At 33.9% G+C, this 19,803-nt stretch overlaps 2 protein-coding genes across 2 annotated transcripts; both read right to left on the minus strand.

The window, feature by feature from the left end:
* Nucleotides 1-2,085: 2,085 nt before the first annotated feature.
* Nucleotides 2,086-3,285, minus strand: LOC130621267 (uncharacterized). The gene is made up of 4 exons (XM_057436600.1): nt 3,064-3,285; nt 2,778-3,003; nt 2,398-2,629; nt 2,086-2,350 (listed from the first exon to the last, which is right to left on the minus strand). Exons 1-4 carry the CDS (start codon nt 3,283-3,285, stop codon nt 2,086-2,088), a joined length of 945 nt encoding a protein of 314 aa, XP_057292583.1.
* A 14,711-nt stretch (nt 3,286-17,996) lies between these two features.
* Nucleotides 17,997-19,307, minus strand: LOC130621467 (uncharacterized). Its single transcript, XM_057436789.1, has one exon. It carries the CDS (start codon nt 19,305-19,307, stop codon nt 17,997-17,999), a length of 1,311 nt encoding a protein of 436 aa, XP_057292772.1.
* Nucleotides 19,308-19,803: the final 496 nt, after the last annotated feature.

Genomic DNA, 19,803 nt, shown 5'->3' on the forward strand with positions numbered 1-19,803 from the left:
TAAAGGCATTTTGTTTCTGAATGCACTGAAAAGGGAGAAGCAAAATTCCGGTTAATTGGTATGGTTCAGAAATGAAAACAACGTAAAGTATTGGTAGGAAATGTATTCTTAAATAGTTTGCAGTTATATTTGGGGTATGGGTTGAGGTGCTAGGGCTTCGTTAAAATTTAAATACTAAAATAAATTACTGACATTGTGACAGACAAGACAATTGGCACAATATGCCTTAGACAACGGACTCTTGACTCTTGCCACTACATGTCTATTATGGTGAGTGTTTATCGTAACAGTTGGGACACGGGCTTCTTTTTACTGCACCACATGGCTACTGGCTTCTTTTAGACATTTTGACAACGGATTCTTTTGCCAGCACATGACAATTAATGGCAATTAAACGTTTGTCTCATTATAACGGACTGACATGAACTGGCACACTCTTTACTTACAAAATACTTAATCAACTCTATCACTGTCAACAAAATAGACATCTGCGCCTAAGCTGGCTGACGAAGGAAGCCCAGTACCCCCAAATTTCCCCAGATTGAAAAACCAAGAGTTGATTTCCATGTAGTCTTCTATAAGTATGAAATTAGCTACATACTATGATATAACACAACATCTAATCATAAATATCGGCAACTAATAAACTGCTGTCCTATTGAAAAATATACGAAGGATAGTGCGACTTTTATAGTATTTTTACAGGCGTTTAAAACTCAAAATTTGTATATCTTAGAGGATCGTAATAACCTACATACTATACAAGTTAGCTCAGTTTAAAGCACAAACTTAATGTCCCAGATTTTTGTCATTTCATTTAACTCTGCTATGCGAGTAGACTGTTCTGTCAAAACGTTGTCTGCCAGGTGAATGTACCTTCTGTAGAAATCACTACTCCAGCGTCAAAAAATCTTAGTAGAATCGGGTATCCCGCAGGAAGCTGCAGCCCAAGCGCCGCAAATGCGAAAACTGTGCGTGTTAATGTTAATATTGTTAGGCAAGCTTATTGTTAGAAATGAAGAGACAAACTTTCGGGTAACCAACTTTCCGTCACTAAACATGAACCAGGGCCCTAGTTTAAATGCTAGGTAATTTTAAATGGCTAAAGACAAAGATAGCCTCCAATTTTTGCTAAGCGAATCTTGCACCCTAGCCTAAACGGATCTGTTTTAGAGCACTTAAAGTTAATTACAGCAGTTGAACCACACGTGAAAAAGGATATGTAAGCAGGTGTGAGGTGAATTCCTGTAACAAAAGTGGGTGTGGAGGGGCAAACGACACCCTTACAGGCCAAAAAATGCCACTAAGATAAGACTAGTCCACATTGCTTTGTCGTGGTTGTAAAACATAGAGTTTTTAATATAAATTATCATTTTACGCAGATCAGCTGGTGTAATTGGTAGTCTCTTAGAAGGAGAGTTTGGATGACATTTTCTAATGCCACGCAAAACATAGTACAGGCGACCCATGTGGGCTATCTTTGTGTTAATGCCACGTATTACACTCTCGTACTGAACACTGCAAAGATTGACTTTAATAGTAGCAAATTTGACGCGTCTTGCCAAATATGACGCAATCAGTTGATGTGGTATTTCTGTCAGAGGAAAGGTAGGTACAGATGTAGCTTCGCAAAATTTCTTAAACGAGAGATATTCTGACCAATATGTTGCCCTGCTGTTTGTTGAAATGAATTAGTTTAAATAATGACTTAAATCTCTTTGAAGAGTTGTAGCATTGATAAAGGAATAGGTGTTGGATCTGCTTCGGCTTCTGGTCATAGATGTTTGCAATGTTTTACTTGCCAGCGAGACAAAAGTATTGTATACTGCATAAGTATTGTTCTGGCCTTTAATGTGGCTTACCAGAAGGTTTATATTGTGTTCTGATGTGTTAAACAATAAAAAAACGTACGAGATGCATGATGTTTGGACAACGACACGACCCAGAGGACCACACATGAACAATAGCCAAATTATCTGTGTATAACACTAATTGCTTCTTTTTCCATGCCTTGCCCCAAGAAAAAAACTGCTACAACTATGACCAATAACTCAATGAAGGTGATACCATACTTATGAGTAAGGTTTAAGGCAATTGAAACCATGCACCAGATAAAAATCCTCCTATGCCTACTCCAGAACCATCAATAAAATGATTTATTGAAGAGGAGTCTAAGGTTTCAGTGTGGATAATAGCGATGCCATTCCAAGTGGGGAGAAACTCACACCACCATTGAATATCCTTGCGAGATTCTGATGTTATAGAAATATGATGGTGCAAGGAACGAACTGTATTGGAGAGATCAATAATCGACCACATTTCACAACCCTGCACGCAAAAGAAAAAGACCCTATAAGAGATAAAACTTCTCTCTTTGTGCATTTCTTCTTCCCTAACCAATTACGAAGTGAAGATAGTAATTCCGTGAACTTATCTTGTGGGAGACGAACAGCAAACTTTACTGTGTCTGTTTCAATGCCCAGGTATGTAATTACTTGGCAGGGGCCTACCATCTTATCTGGAGCCCACGGAACATAAAGCAAGTGAAAAACGTCCTTAATCAACTTTACATATATTTTTGACATATATTGACATATATTTTTAGGCAGGGCAGTTGTGATGAAATCATCTAAATAATGTAAGAGATTTTTGCCAAAATAAATCCACAATAATATCCACTCTAGAATATCAGCAAAGTTGTTAAAAATGAAAGTAGAGAAACGCCCACCAAAAGGTAGAACTACGTCAAAAAAAGTATCTTCCCTTCCACTTATAACCTAATAGGTTCCAATCACTATGATGCACAAGGCACAGTCTGAAAGCATGCTTTATGTCCAACTTAGACATGTAATAACTTCTACCCAACCTTTTAACCATTTCAACCACATCGTCAAATGATGAGTATGAGAGCGAAAAGTCCTCTTTTGTAATGACATTGTTAACTGAATGTTCATGTGGTGAAGAAAGGTCTAATACCACTCGCACCTGATACAATACCACAACCTGATACAATAAACCACACAGTGTTTTGTTTGGATGACCATTCAAGATACTCTCTCATACGTCAACCTTAACCGGGGTTGTAACAAGCGATTTTACTGGAAAGAATTCATTTGGTACTTGCCCTAAAGGACCGGAGTGTGCAATGGAGTGATGGGTGTCCTGAAGATCCACATGAAAGACGCCTGTGAGAATAGGTGCATGGGGTATATGTGCAACTGAGTCCTCTATTAAATTTAATGCACCGTGGTTGCTGGGTATTACTTCGAAACTGCTGAGGGACATTCCGAAACTGCTGCTCATCGGCCTTCCTAAACCGTCCACTTCGAGTGGGGCATTGGTTAGTGAAGTGCCCTACTTCATTGCAGATAAAAAACATGCATAGCTTAACCTGGAGGATGTAGATGAAGATGACACCAAGCAACAGCATCCCTTTTTTGGCAACACAGGAGCGCCTCTAAGGTTCTGGTTGTATTGCAGGTCATCAATGACATCCCACCTCTTGCTGGTATCATTTGCCAGATGTATTCTCTGCAGTTGGTCAAAGGCATATACAGATGAAAAAATATACTGGTTGGCAAATTGGGTGATGTACGTCTGACATCTGACTAACTGCTGAGTTAAGTGTGGTGAGTACTGGAGCATACAACTAAGATAATAGCTCCAAGTCAAACTCCATGAAGCATAACCCTTAATACGAAACTTAGTTACGTTTTTTCTACACGTAGCTAATGTGGGCGTGCCATCCACGGTGCGCATCCTCCTCGTGTACTCACCTCCATCGTCCATGGGCAAGGAGACAAGGACATTGAGGCATTGAGTGATGGGGTCCAGGTTTTCGATGTTGTATTCTGGTAGGCTTTTTGCCTACAATTCCCCGTTCCTTTTCGGAAATATCAAGGGCAGCATACAGCGTGCTAATTCTATGCGTGTTATTTGTGGCGTTAAGCAAAGTTGGGTTTCCCACATTCTACTTTGTACAAATATCCTTCCCTGCCACTCCAGATTTCTTTTGTACACCCTGATCTGATAACATCTTTAAGGCAGGAACGGCGTCATTGGGGATTAAAAAGGAAACAAGATGACAATTTCCCTTTTGTGTTTGATAGGCAATTTTCACAGATTGGACCCATCTCTTTCTGCTTCCTCCCAATCCTTGATTTGTAGTCGGCCAGTTTCTCCGCCTCGTCTCGCATTTAAAAGTGTTAACCGAGTCATCGCTAGATTTCCCAACTCCACAAAAGATGAAGAGGACCCAAAACTGAAAGTTGTCACATAATTCTGCCATTTTAGCAAGAATATGCTTATGCAACATTTTTACATCACTTTCCAAAAGAAGCTGGCATGGCTTTCTCCTTTTTTCTAGTTTGGTTCTTTCTAAATTATACCTAACGAATAAAATTTAAGTGAAACTTTGCGGTCAGAGTTATTTAACCCTAATTGGTATGCACTTCTTTGGCTCTTGTAGTTTTACCGTCGTAGTCAGAGATTAATGGAATAAATTACCATACTTATTTTCTTGTGAAGCCAGCATATTTTTGTATAACTTTTTGTTTTGATTTTCTGCTAGTGACCTAACTTTTCTTACACATGGATTATTATGTCAAAATTTATACTATTTTCCATTTAAGATTGCTAAATATAGTGGTTTTAAGCAACGCCTAATAAATCCTGAAGGTAAAATCAATTTTTTTGGAAAAAAATGTCACACAAAACATGGTGATAGTCACAAAGTTATTAAAAATTAAGCAAGTATTTTGGAAGATATTGAAATTTAAATTTTGTTTGTGCACCTTATGCCCCCTTCCTTTATTCCAAATAGGGTTAATAATATTATTGGAGAGAACATTTGTTTTTGGGTAGAAGAAATTTTGTCGTGACGCTGAAACCTGCTGAATGAAAGGTCACGAATTTACCTTGCAGAAGAAACAATGATATCCTCATTGGATTTTAAGGACTTGTAAAAGGTATCCAGCTCCGTTGATAAAATTCCTTGTCGTTCAAGATACATTTTATTCCTAAGGTTTTCACTGCCTTTATCATTACATAATATAAATTATGTCTTAAGCCTGCCTTTATAGTTTTATCATCCTTGGTAGTAATAAAACCTACGGCATCGCATAGATAATCGAAGTTATCTCTGTTAAACATATCAATGATGTTAAAACATTTTTCATAAATACCATCAAACGGCCAATCTATGTATGTCTCTTCGAATGGATTTGTAAACGGTTGTCTTTCTTGTGCTGTATTTTTTAAAACATATTACAGCCCAGGTTAAGAATGTTCTCATCTTTTCTGACAATAGAGCCGATTTCATCTTCCCTGATTTTGCATAAAATGTTATTGACAAATGTCTCAGGCATTTTATCCTTATTAGGGATAGATTCCATATATTATGGCAAACCAACTGGTGGAGCATCATTTTCTTTTCCACAAGATCGTCTATGTTGCGAAAAAAACCTTTTCGATATTATTGCTGAACATGAACTGCAATGAAGAAGTTAAAAATATTTTCTGCTTTTTCTTTCCCCCTGATACCGTAAATGATCTTCTTCTGCCTCTGCCTTATTGTTATTCACTATGCCTTCCCTTTTTATTTTTCTGAACGCCTTTATTCTTGATGATTTGTGAAAGGTCTGACTATCTGCTACTTTTTTCACCTTTTTTGTGGACTGTGCTGACATATCGTGTCAATTTCGTGGTTTTTTTCCCGCAAAATAAACACAGTCTTTTGGACTTCTGATATGGCTTTTGTTTCTAAATGGAGATATATGATACATAAAATTTCAAATTGGTTCGAATAATTTCCAAGTGGCTGGTACAGTTTTCCTAGTTACAAAGATATAAAGAAAACGAATTCCGACTTTTGAAAATAAAAGTTAGAACGAAATGTTTTGCTGTTTTTGTTAGATCTAGCATAATGGAACCCATTACAAGTTTCACTCACATGTACACGTTCCCCTGAACTATCGTCTGAATTAACAGATTTCTCAGCTGCCAGATGTTTTTTCTAAAGCAAAATTAGAAAGTGCTTGCTTAGTTTTTTAATTCTTCTCCATATATCAGATTCACTCCTTCGAAGAGTATTTATGTGAGTCTTTAAAGATTAATGGTCAAAAAAAGAATATTTTACAATAATTCCCTTATAAAGTATTTAACTCAAAATTGCAGAACTAAAGTTTCGTAAAATAGGTTTGTTTTAAAATTTCCTTAAAGTTTTTTCTCCAATCTCCTCCTTTATTAATATCCGCTAAGAAAAGTTCTATCGCTCTTGCTTTGGAGGTTGAGGCACTCCTCGTGGAATGAGAAGAGAAAAGCTTGGTATCGATACCAGCACATTCTAGAGTAGTTGTTACCCAACGAGACAAGGTTGACGTAGTCACAGGTTTATGTGGTGCTTGTATGCTTCTAAACAATTTAACAAATAAGCCTCTTAAAGGAAAAGTGATTTTCAAATATTGTTTTAAATTTTCTACGAAATATATTTCTTTAAAGGTCGTATTTAAATATTTCTAAAGGAGCAACATGATGTCCAGGTCGAGATGTTCTCAAAAGTTCTGCTATAAACACAACAATTTCTCTTGGTTGAAACACAATATTACGTACGTCGATTGATGATATAGTTTGATCTCTTTGTCCTGAAAGAATACGTAACAAAGTTACAGTCCGGCAGGTTAAAAATTTTCAAGGGTAGCTTGTCAGGATGTCCAAGTGACTCAAGATATTTTAAGACAATATCTATATCATACGTAAAGGAGCTACATGGCAGACGCAATTTATATTCTCCACGCGTAAAACGTTTCATAATTTGTTGCCTCCCAAACGTAATTCCATATCGAGGCTCCATTATGATTGATAATGCTGATCTTGCAGTATTAAGTGCAGAATATTGCTTTGTGCTATTCACAAAGAGGTCAGTTAAGAAATTCCAGACCTTCAACAATAATATGATTATACAGATCAATTGACTTACACAGGCAATAGTTCATCTATTCCTGTTATATATATTAGGTATTAATTCCTTGTACCATCACTTAGCGACGAACTGATAATATTTTTGGCTGAATGAGAGAGATTTTTCACATATTTAGCTTTCCAGACACTATCCCAATTAATAGGGGTCAAGCTTTCCTCCATTGGGTATGTTTCTTCAGAACGTGATGGTAAAGTCAAATGGTGTTTCCTAGGGGAAATAACGATAGGGTCTCCAATTAGCATTTCTTGGTATTAAGAATACAAACACTGATATGGCCAGTTTTGCACAACAAGTACTCCAATAGCTCTGTCAAAATATATTTTTTGCAAGACGTTGGGTAACAGTGAAAATTGTGGAGATTGATAGAATTTAAAATCTTTCCAATCAAATAAAAATGCATTAAAACCCCAAGTAATTAATAGATTGAAACTTAATTTCAATATAGAGGAATTTAGTACTTTGGAATCTAATTTACACACAATCAAACATTCATTCTTTCTAGATTCCCTATCTGCAATGTTATTTTCTTTTCCAGGGATATATGAAGCAGATATCCATATATCTAGATTTTTTTCCCGAGTCCAGATTTCAAAAACTATGTCGTTGCAAATTAATGAATGAGAGGTACCCATCTTGTTAATGCAGACAACTGCTGTGGTGTTGTCAGATTGCTTTTAGCTCAAGAGGATTTATGTATAAATCTCTTTCGTTTTTGTCCCCAAATCCATTTATTTTGATGGACTCAGGGTTTGTATAACCAATTGTGTTTAAACTAGTCAATATATTATCTATCCACCACTGCAGTTCCTTTTTTGATCTTGTTGAAATTTGCATTTTAGAATCAAATTTTCCTGAATTATTCTTTAAAGCTAATGTCTTATCATACTCCAGATTTCTGTTAAACAGTTTTCCAAATTTACCAATGACAGAGAAAACCTTTCGTATTGATGGAGATATACATCGAATTAATTCTGTACATATTTTGAAAATATTTTCTTTCTTTTCTTTATCTAAGTAAATTATCATTCTTGTAGAACCAATAATAAGGCCAAGAAGTGTAATCACTTGTTTTGGAATTAATTGAGATTTTGTAACATTTATAACAAGTCCAAGTTTGTCAAATAATTTTAAAATTGCAAACACTCTTTCAAGACATTTATTATATGACATGTGTGTGTTAAATATGTCGTCTAAATATTGCGATAAAATAAAATTAATATTCTCAAGAAAGCTATTGGAGATTTTAGTAATTTTGTGAATTTTCTTGGACCAGAATATAATTCATTTGGTAAAGCTAAATACTTGTAAAGAACATCATTAAAAACAAATTTTAAGTATTTTTGTGCTTCATTACTCATTGGTACTGTGTAATAAACATCTTTGAGATCTGCTGTGGTGATATAACAAACAGCCAGGTCTGATTAGCTTTAAGATGGTATTTAATGTATCCATTTTAAAATGCACATAGGATGGTAATCATTAAATTGTTTAATATTAAGTATTAATCTAAAGATGTCTCCATCCTTGGGTACTATTTTTCAATGCACCTGCCTGAAATAGCTTTATTTTGTGATTAAAGTAATCAAAAAGATTATCTAAATTTTCTGAAAAATTACTTACATTTATTTTTTGTAGTAGTATCGTTTGCGATGATTCTGTTTTTTGGCAGTACCTAAAAAAGGTATTTTATATAAATTAGGTGAGGAGTACTGGTTTTTCTTTTTATAATTATTTTCATACTCGTTACTGATGTTTAATTTGCAAACTTCCTTTTTCCATTCTGCAGCATTGGTGTTATCATTGCAAACTTTGAAGATCGAATATTAAGGGCAAGAGCGGCGTTTTGATAGAAAGATGCAAAAGAAAATATTCAGGTTTATCCAGAACCTGTATCAATATAATGCATGCCCCTAACCATCCACGATACCCCTCGTTAGAGAAATATATTCGATAACGTAATGATTTAAGTCGATATGATGCCATTTTTAGTTCTTGGTGAATCCTTGTTAACATGTTTTTCGAAACTACATCTATCACAAAGGAGTCAATATGGCTTGTGTTAGTACTATCGTAATTTTTGCCGACCATTGCATTCAAGTATTTAGGGAGTTCGGCTCGAGCCAGTTCTTGAAAAGTATCCACTTTGGCATTTATTCGTATTTTTGGATCAGAAACATTCTTCTGCTGCTCCGTCCTGTTGGTGTTAATGTTCACCTTTAATTTTGTAATTGTTGCATCCAGCAAGTCTGTCATTTCGCTAAAAGTATTCAATTCAAAGTCATTTGAATATTTCCAACTAGCTAGGTTCTAGGCTGCTTACGCAAACCTTTTTGTTATTATTTAAAGCGACTGTCATTAAAAATAGCTCTGTATGACATGTGTATATTAAATTGTTGCAACGACTAATGTAACTTACTTTGGCATATTCACTTTTGCAATAGTTATACAATTGCTCTTGTTCCATTGATTAAAATCTTTAATTGTTTGCGCAACCTGCAGCACCCCAACACCACTGTCCAGCGCATCACCGCTGTTGGTCATATAACTCAACTTGTTTCTGAAAAAGTTAAAATGCAACTGTTGGAGTTTGGAAGGTATGGATTAATCATGTCATCATCGCAATCACAATCTCAATCACAATCATCAATGGGGAAAAGAAAAGAAAAAACTTAGTTGTTCCTTGACCCAGTTACTGTCAGCGGAGCCTCTGATCCTTCTGAAAATTTTTGAAATCAAGCAGGTTTATTATCACTAAAAAAGGAAGGGGAAAGGGGGGAAGGGAGTATATTTCTACTATACTATCACTTTTTACTACTTATTACCAACTATTTTATTATAACCTTACTATTTTAGAATTATTATACTAAACAAATACCACATTTTAGACATAACTTAATGCAGGTTTCCATACAACTGCATTTTGCGCCCAGTCGTAAAAAGCGCCGTGACTTTTGATCTACGCATGCGTATTATCAGAATAATGCCGCTGACCTTCCGCCCTTGCATGCGCTGGTGCGATTTAAAAAAAGTTGAACAGGCTCTACTTTTTGCGAGCTACATTTTGCAGTCAATCAGATGGTAGCAATCTACATGAATTACGAAAGAATTTGTAATTAGATCATTTCAATATGGCTAGCAACATCTCGTTTCTGTGTTAAATTTTTGTCAAAGCCAAATGAATGTAGAGAATCAGAATATATGTCAATCAAGTGAAGTAGATGAAAAACAAAATAACATTAATGAGTCTGTGGAGGCACAAAGAAACAACATTGTAAACAAACTTAAAAAGACTACTCGTGATCTGACGACATTAAATCCATAAGCAAAACGTTTTATAGTCCTTTGATTCTTCTTTCTATGGAAAGTCGTCTTATCCACATGTTTTTCTTACGTATTTTGTTGTTTTTTTCTACGCCATAAAAATATTGCTAGGACTACTCTCAAATTTTGCAGCAACAAATATCGTCTGTTTACATCAGCCATGTTTTACAAAAAACACGTGAGCAAAAATCGCTAAATGGAAAAGGTTCGGTATATGTGATAAAAGTCGCTGCGCATTTTACGACTGGGCGCAAAATATAGCTGTATGGAAACTGGCCTTTAGACGTGACTTGAATTGTTTAAGAAAACTTATGTGTGCCTGAGAAAAATAGAAAAATGTATAGATGAGGTAGATGGTACAAACTCTTTGTGTATGTGTAACAAAGCTAAGCCACTCAACTTATCACACACCATTTTGTTGCGATTATCAATGCGTGAAATATGTTGAAATGTTGAGAAACGGAAATCCGAATACGTTTCACGAATACGGACAAATATCATAAAATACGGAAAGATTTGTATACGGGCATATATTTCCTCGTATTTTCTTGTGGGAAAAATACTATAGTTTTATATTCTCCGTACTTTTATAGTTCCAAAACTTTGTAGCAACACAAGATTGCAAAGTATTTTCATAAAAATTACGACACGTTTTATTTTTAACATGTTTCGACTTTACCAAAGTCGTCTTCAGAATATTATACAAAAGTTGATACATACACTCTTTATACAAAATTTTTTTTTCGAAAGTTATATAAATATTTCCCAAAAGTACAATTTTATATGAATTATACACAAGCTAATCCATATTGACAAAATAATATTAGATAAACTAACAAAAGTTAGTTAAATAAAATTTTATATACACAATTTGTTTAAGACAATTAAATATTTCCCAAAAGTACAATTTTTTAATTTAATTAAATGAATTTACACATGCTAAATCAATATCTAAGTAACAAAAACGATATTGAACAAGCGGCTAATACAAAACATAAAATTAAACAGATAAATTGATAATGCAATGCTTAACTTGTTTATTGAGGTGTGGTTTCAACCAAGAAATATGCATACCCTCTTTGAGTTTCCTCTGCCAATCAGTGTCTGCATAATCCAAAATAGAAAAACAATTTTCGTTACATAGTAATTTACAGTTAAGATTTGACTGCATATGCTTGAATATTTGTGAGTTTTTATCAGTTTTCAAATGTTCTTTAACTCTACTAGAAATGTGCCTGGTGGTTTCACCCACATAGCTAGCATTACAACTAGCACAAACAAATTTATACACAAGTCCAGATTTAAAAGATTCAACTCTGTCCTTGCAAGAAAAATAATCTTTAATTTTACACGACTTAAAAACGAGGCACACATTGATTATTTTGTTCAATAATGAAATGTATGAACAGGTCGATGGTGTTGCCATGGGCTCGCCGCTGGCACCTATTTTAGCGAATCTTTTCATGGGCGTTAAAGAAAAGGAATGGATAAAAAATTACTCGGGCTGTGGCCCAACATACTACCGTAGATATGTGGATGACATCTTTGCTTTATTTAACGATGAAAGTAAAGCGTTGGCCTTTTTTGAATACTTGAATCAGAGACACCCTAATATAAAATTTACCTTAGAAAAACAAGTTGATGGTAAACTTCCTTTTCTTGACATTTTAATTGAGAACACCAGTGACAAATTTTATACTTCTGTGTTCCATAAGTCAACCTATACTGGCCTTTTAACTAATTATTTTAGTTTCACTCCCAAAATCTATAAAATTGGTCTCATTAAAACACTAATTGACAGGACTTTCAAAATTAACAACAATTGGAAACACTTTGACATTAATATTAAGGCTCTGACTGAAATTTTGAGAAAAAACTTTTTTCCTACAAAACTGGTAAACCGCCATATTTCAAATTACCTTGATAAGAATTTTTCTACAGCTGTCAGTACAGAGACAACTAATGTTTTAGAAAAGAGGTATTTTAAATTGCCTTTTATTGGCAAGTACTCTAATACTGCCAAAGAAAAAAAAAGATTATTTTTCTTGCAAGGACAGAGTTCCTGAATCTTTTAAATCTGGACTTGTGTATAAATTTGTTTGTGCTAGTTGTAATGCTAGCTATATGGGTGAAACCACCAGGCACATTTCTAGTAGAGTTAAAGAACATTTGAAAACTGATAAAAACTCACAAATATTCAAGCATATGCAGTCAAATCTTAACTGTAAATTACTATGTAACGAAAATTGTTTTTCTATTTTGGATTATGCAGACACTGATTGGCAGAGGAAACTCAAAGAGGGTATGCATATTTCTTGGTTGAAACCAGACCTCAATAAACAAGTTAAGCATTGCATCATCAATTTATCCGTTTAATTTTATGTTTTGTATTAGCCGCTTGTTCAATATCGTTTTTGTTACTTAGATATTGATTTAGCATGTGTAAATTCATTTAATTAAATTAAAAAATTGTACTTTTGGGAAATATTTAATTGTCTTAAACAAATTGTGTATATAAAATTTTATTTAACTAACTTTTGTTAGTTTATCTAATATTATTTTGTCAATATGGATTAGCTTGTGTATAATTCATATAAAATTGTACTTTTGGGAAATATTTATATAACTTTCGAAAAAAAATTTTTGTATAAAGAGTGTATGTATCAACTTTTGTATAATATTCTGAAGATGACTTTGGTAAAGTCGAAACATGTTAAAAATAAAACGTGTCGTAATTTTTATGAAAATACTTTTATAGTTGAAATGCGGAGAAACGGAATCCAGAATACGTTTCATAAATTCGGATAAATATCATAAAATACGGTAAAAATGTGTATACGAGCATATATTTCCACGTATTTTCTCGTATAATGTGCGTTCAATGATTTGATGTGCGTTAAAAGATTCGCGGAAAAAACAGAAAATATTGTGGGCTGCGCCTACTCAAATGTTTTGTTTTACTTCCTCGAATAAAGAAAAATAACGTGCAAGAGAATATACTTTTGCGAATGAGACCCTGATTTCAGCAAAAACGTGATGTTTTTAGCATTTACATATTATGCTAGCAGAATCGCATCCCCTCTTCTCAAAATGTTTTGTATTATTTGCTAAATGAGATTTGGTCAGAATGGAATGAACAAGAAGCCACACAACAGTTAAATTTTATCATGCAAGAATAAAAACAAATTTAAAAAATGCATACGAAAATATAATCAAGAAAAATGGAGCGTGGTGGCAATGGAATGACATTATTCACAGTGTCTGATCGTTTAATATTTTCAATTCGCACAAGAACTATCTCTTCTTTATAACAAACAAATCTTTTATGGACTACTTTAGCTGGGATAAAGCATTTTGGTGAATAAGGCTCGAATTCTGTTGACCATAACTTTATTGAATAACTTCATAAAATCAAATGTTTTACAATTTTTTCTTCCACAATTGCGTCTTTTTGTATCACTTGTACTTCATAAATTCCATTAACAACAGCAGGTCTTTCCATATTGGTGTCGAATACAAATGTATGAGTTGAGTAACGAGCATCTGTATTTGTTTCTAACGATTCTTCATTTTCCATGCTGATGTTACAATTGGTAACAAGTTTCCGCATGACTTAAATGGCTAGATCATTGTTGTTGGTGTGATACATCCCCATAACCTCATTAAACCGCTCAAAACTGAAACACCAGAACCGATAAACTGAACCAAATTCTGTGATGCACTGTCTTAAATGTAAAATTATTTGCATATTAGGGACGCAGGCGTCCTTGCCGTACCTGCACACAAACTGATCGCCAAACATCTTCAACAGACCTTTTCAACTCCAACCAATGTCACAGCTCTCTTGCAGAGTAAAGTACAGCCATAAACAAGCTGTGACCAGATGTTCAAATCACGTTGGTTAATTACGCCTTGCAAACAATACATTGAGTACACTAAGGTCCAATGCTTCAATTTATCTGCTTTCATTCGTTTATAGGTATCAGAAATGCAGTTTGCGATCCTACCCACATCAGAGGGCACTATCATTCTCTTCATTCGTTTATCAATTTCTTCAAGTTGGTGATCAGAAATGAAATCATTTTCAACCCAAAATAAAAAAGTGTGCTTGGCTACACCAAGCATTAAATTGTGCATAAGATATATGACATGCATTAAAATGGAGTCAAAGTAGTCCAATCTAAAAAGCTCGCTATACGTAGCACCAAATTCTTTTTTCAATTTTTGATTGCTTATCTCTAGTTGAGCACAATAGCCACCTTTCTCCTGTTTTGTTATGGTCATCTTTATTTCTAGGTACCCATGTGTCAGTTTCATAGCCAGAACAATCAGGTCTGTTGTCATTGTTTTGCGAAAAGGTTTTTGTACATTTACTGCAACCTAAAAAAATCCAATGGTATGCAATCAATGACCAGTTTTCAGACATAATGACAAGTCCCATTTTAAAAAATAATTTTTTGAGGAAACAAAAAAAAAATTATGAGGAAACAACATTAGCATTTTAAAATTCTTGCAAATTCAATGTCCTTTAAAACTTATTTTAACCCCTTCAGAAATTTTTAAATTCATGAAACCTCTTTCCAAAATATAATAAAAGTAATTATTCAAAAATACCTTGTGTTGCATTATGACTCATAAATCCACCACATTTTCGAGTAGCAGGAACATCACTTGATGTACACAACAATGCTATTTTGTAAAAAGCACTGGAATTTTTTCTTCGATAATTACGCCTGACCATAAACTAAAAAAAGTTGCTGATAGTGAAGCTAGGCTCTTTAGGAGCAGGAATTATTCCCAAAATAATCGTATTTTCCCATTTGAATCTTACATCACGAGGTAAGTTTATCAGCACACTCTTAAAGGATATTCCTTATTATTGAAGGGGTTAAAGAAATCAACGTTCATCATTAAACCTAGATTTCTTTTATCTTTAAAAAACAGCTCACCATACTCATCACAAAACTGTTTTTATATATATATCTCCATCACAAATATCTGCCATGAATTCTGTATCAGAAATTACAGGACCTTTGTGCAGCATTTCACTAAATCCAGGTCGTTTCAAAAGCTCTTGAACGGACACTTTGATGCGACGAGCACAATACAGTTTTTTATGTTTTACTTCCATCATACGAAAGGACAGTTTTCATCAATACTGTACTGCAAGACTCCCGTAACCGCTTTTGTGGATGAGTGGGAAAAGGAACATAGCTGCATTTTTTGGATATCTTTTTACCTAAAAAAAATTATAAAAACTTACAAAAGGTGAAAAATATATAGCGCATTTGTTCTTATGGCCTTAGGGAATATTTTGCGTAAAGAAATAGGAATGAGAGGATTGTTTTCAAGACCACAAAGTATATCATAAAGTAAAAACAAAATCTAATACCAAGTAAAATACATTATGTTTTACATATCGTCCATTAGAATTTCCAATGTTTTTGTGATCCAGTATTTGTTTTAAAAAATGCACAACTATACTGTGTCTTTAAGTTATGTTAAGAAAAAAAATAAAAAATAATTATTTGAGGAAACACTGTCAGTGTGCAAGAACCTATCAAAACATCAATCAGCCTTCCCAATTCACGTCAGCACTCTTTAATTGTATAGGTGAATGACGAAGTGTAATCTTAAAATATGTCAGCAAATTTTTGCTGACATATTTCTTCTTTACTTGGATGTAACTTGAATTTACATAACAATTTTCAGTTACAGTTTTTTTGCTGATGTAATTTAAATTAGAAAAGCTGTCAATGCAAATGAATGATTTTCAAAAGAGAAAACTTACCACCACTATATGTTATTGCATCCTCATAACTGCATGTGAATCACACTATGGACATACTATATATTTGTCAATGTTCTCTCTGTTGATACCACACACTTTTCTTTTTTTTTTTATTTTTTTATTTCACATTATTTATTGTCGAAAATACAATAAAAATAGTCATATTTAAAAAAAACTGACTAATTAAAATCGACTTCATGTAACTAACAAATATAAATTAAAAATAATAAATAAACTAAAAAGAATTTAACCTCAAAAGGTGATCTTATTTCTATATGTATCCTAAATTGTGAATATACAATCTACAAAGACGACACTGACAAGTTAAGCCTTTCCATTTTTTTAGACAACTTACAAACGTTGAAATGCATGGCGCTTCTTGAATAGATTTTGGTAGAGTTGCCCATAGCTGCGGTCCTCTGAAGGTTACAGTTTCCAAGCCATAGTTTACAGTTTGTGCTCTCCCTCGAAAAAACTCTGAATTAATACGATTCGAGTATTAACCTATTTTTGTTAAGAATAAATACTTCGGACATAATATCAGGATTGGTATTATTTTTGACTTTATATAATTCCTTTAATAAAATAATCAAATTACGGTGATGTACACTAACAGTTCCAGTTTTATCCAATAGGTCTTGAAATGAAGAGCTATAATCATTAGTTATTACACGAAGGGCTCTACTATGGATTCTATTAATGGAATTGTTAGTAGTACGGTTACAAAACATCCAAAGTAAAGGACAGTAACCAAACTGAGATAAAATAAAAGAATTTAATATGAGATATAATTTTTGTTGATCCATATACGGTGATAATCTAACAAGAGCATTTAATTTATTGCTTGCTTTTTTGCACAAATCTTTAACGTGTTTGCTAAAAGTCAACATATTATCTATTGTAATACCAAGAAGTTTTTCCTCCGAAGAGCATTGCACAGCTGTTCCATTGATATTAACTTGTAGAAAACATTGTGTGTTGCTACCGAAAAACATAAAATGACACTTCCTTTCATTCAGTTGTAAGCAAGTTTAACCTAAACCATGTTGAGACAGTTCTCATCTCATTTTCAAGCTCGTACAAAATATTTTCCTCAGAGTTTCCTATAACATAAATCGTGTTATCGTCAGCATAATTGCATATATCGCTGGTGACAAAAGATAAAAAATCATTCAAAAAGATGTTGAAAAGGAGAGGTCCTAGCACAGATCCTTGAGGGACACCGAAAGTCATTTCAAGCCATTCGCTAAAAGAGTTTGCCAGTCTGATACGTTGCTTCCTATTTTTCAGATAGCTAGCCACAAGTTTTAAAGCCGAAAAACTTAAACCATAGGCATATAACTTCGCTATGAGAAGATCATGGCTAATACAGTCAAAGGCTTTTGATAGATTCATAAAGATAGCTCCAACTTTTTGTTTGGCATCTAATGCTCCTCGCACTTTCGAGAACATACGCAAGAGAGATTGTTGAGTACTAAAGCCCTTTCGGAAACCACATAAATACGGAGATAGTTTATCACAGAAAAAACCCATAAGTTGTTTATATAGAAGCTTTTCAAATATTTTAGAGACCACAGGCAAAATACTTATAGGTCGAAAATTTTCTTTAGCTGATGGATCGCGTTTTTTAAAAATTGGACAGACTTCGGCACATTTTAACTCATTTGGAAATTCAGAATCCTTAATAACGGTGTTGTTAAATATGCTAACGAGACTTTGATAATATAAACTATAATAATCTTTCAAAATTCTACTCGGAATATCACCAGCAACATTTGATTTGGATTCATCTAATTTCTTCATTTCTTCCCACATTTCACTTCCCGTTGTTGGACTAAATTCGAATCTCGCAATATGGTTATATCTCTCATTGATTTTTTGGATACTCGGATGTAATTCGTATTTTTAAATAGCATTCAGAACGTAATCATGTGAATCTGTTGAAACATCAGGCCATCGATATAACTTCAATGAACTGACAACCTTTTGAAAATAAGAGTTGAAGATATTTGCTATGTCTTCATCACTCGAGATAATACACTCATTTTCGATAAGAATGATTTTCTTTTGGTTTGATGAATCATCACTGACAAATGGCTTCACAGTACGCCAAAAACATTTGTTATCTGTTATCTTCTTAGTATTAAGGTTTGAATAGTAAGTAAATTTGGCCTTTCTCGACAGCTTGATACAAAGATTTCGTTGTAATTTATACTGCTTGATGTTTTCAGCTGAAGGAGATGATATCGATTTATTGCGTAGTCTGGAACGCAGCATGATAGCCTTTCGCAAATTCTTGTTCATAAATGGTTTATTATTCGATCGCAAGATTTTCTTTTTAAGTGGCATATGATTATCTAATATATTTTTGAAAGTGTTATTAAATTGTTCATACGTGGTTATATTTTGCATCCTGTTGGTCAATTCTGATATAAATATCTCTTTATTAAAATGAGAGTAGTCACGATAATTCACAACTTTCGGTGGAGCTTTTACATAAGTAGTTTTCATAACAGTTAGCACCATTCTGTGAAAATCTGAAAGACCAGTTTCGATAGTACTTGTGTGTTTAAACGTCCTTCCAATATTAGTTAAAATCAGATCAATACATGAGGGATTTGATGCTGATTTAAGACATGTTTTTTCTTTTATTAGATTAGACAAATCGAAGGCACTCATAAACTCTGACATTTCATCACTATCTGGCTCCAGGTTAAAATCGCCCATTACGATAATGTTTGAGTAATGTCTCATGTGAAAATTAAGTGCATTCGTGATATTTGAGAGGAAAAAGTGTGTGCATTGTGACGGTGGACGATAAGTGTACAGCAATAGGTACTTCTTCTTCCTTAGGTTTATCTCCAACGTAATCAGTTCTATTCCATTCTGTACCTTGAATGAAGTCAGTTCTTTAGTAAGAAGATTTTCATTTGCAAAGATCATCGAACCTCCACCATTTTTTTCCCGGTCACGGCGAAAGGGGAGCTTGAATCCAGGCATGTCAAATTGACCTACCGGGAAAGATGAATCTACTTTTGTTTCACATATGCAGAGAATATCGATGTTGTTTTCCACAAACTCTTTCAGGAAGTCAAATTTATTTCGTATTGAGTTGATATTCACGTGGGCAATAATAACATTCTTAGGATTTTTTATCCGTAAATTTCTCAAAGAAGGTAAAGTATTGGAAAGGTTTTGACTGTCATTCACATTCATGTCATCGTTGTAGACTACATTTCATTCATTTTGATATTTCTTTAGTGTGTCAACAAATTTTTGGGATAGCAACAAGGTTCCTTTTCGATTCAGATGAAGATTACTTCGGTTTAGATGAAGTTTTGGAGATATAGTATGAGTAATAAAACAAATGTTTCGCTCCTGGCATTTTGATTTGAGTAGCTCGTTTAACGCTTTGACCTTTACATTATATCTGTCTTCGCGTTCAATGATTCCTGATATGATAACATTGGTTTTATCACTCATTTTCAAAGCCAGAGACAAAATATCATTGCAGATTTGATGATGAGTCTTTTTAGATGGTATGTCGTTTGTACCGACATGCAAAATAACTCTATTAGGCTTTTGGTTTAGTGAGGGGATCACATGATGATTTATCGCGCCTATTTTTGCTCCGGAGAATGGTTTAACAATAACTTTTGTCTTATCGTTGAATTGATTCCCAAGCTTCCACCCTTTAACATCCTTTATTATG

This window comes from Hydractinia symbiolongicarpus, chromosome 1, assembly GCF_029227915.1.
Source record: "Hydractinia symbiolongicarpus strain clone_291-10 chromosome 1, HSymV2.1, whole genome shotgun sequence".
NCBI classification, from domain to species: Eukaryota; Metazoa; Cnidaria; class Hydrozoa; order Anthoathecata; family Hydractiniidae; genus Hydractinia; species Hydractinia symbiolongicarpus.

What these genes read in the sequence shown, in the direction of transcription:
- LOC130621267 (XM_057436600.1), bottom strand. Translation starts at nt 3,285, where the DNA reads ATGTCCCTCAGCAGTTTCGAAGTAATACCCAGCAACCACGGTGCATTA. An exon ending in TAGTGATTGGAACCTATTAG is followed by an intron (nt 2,630 to 2,777) that starts GTTATAAGTGGA and finishes TACATTATTTAG; the next exon opens with ATGATTTCATCACAACTGCC. An exon ending in CTATCTTCACTTCGTAATTG is followed by an intron (nt 2,351 to 2,397) that starts GTTAGGGAAGAA and finishes TATCTCTTATAG; the next exon opens with GGTCTTTTTCTTTTGCGTGC.
- LOC130621467 (XM_057436789.1), bottom strand. Translation starts at nt 19,307, where the DNA reads ATGAATGTGAATGACAGTCAAAACCTTTCCAATACTTTACCTTCTTTG.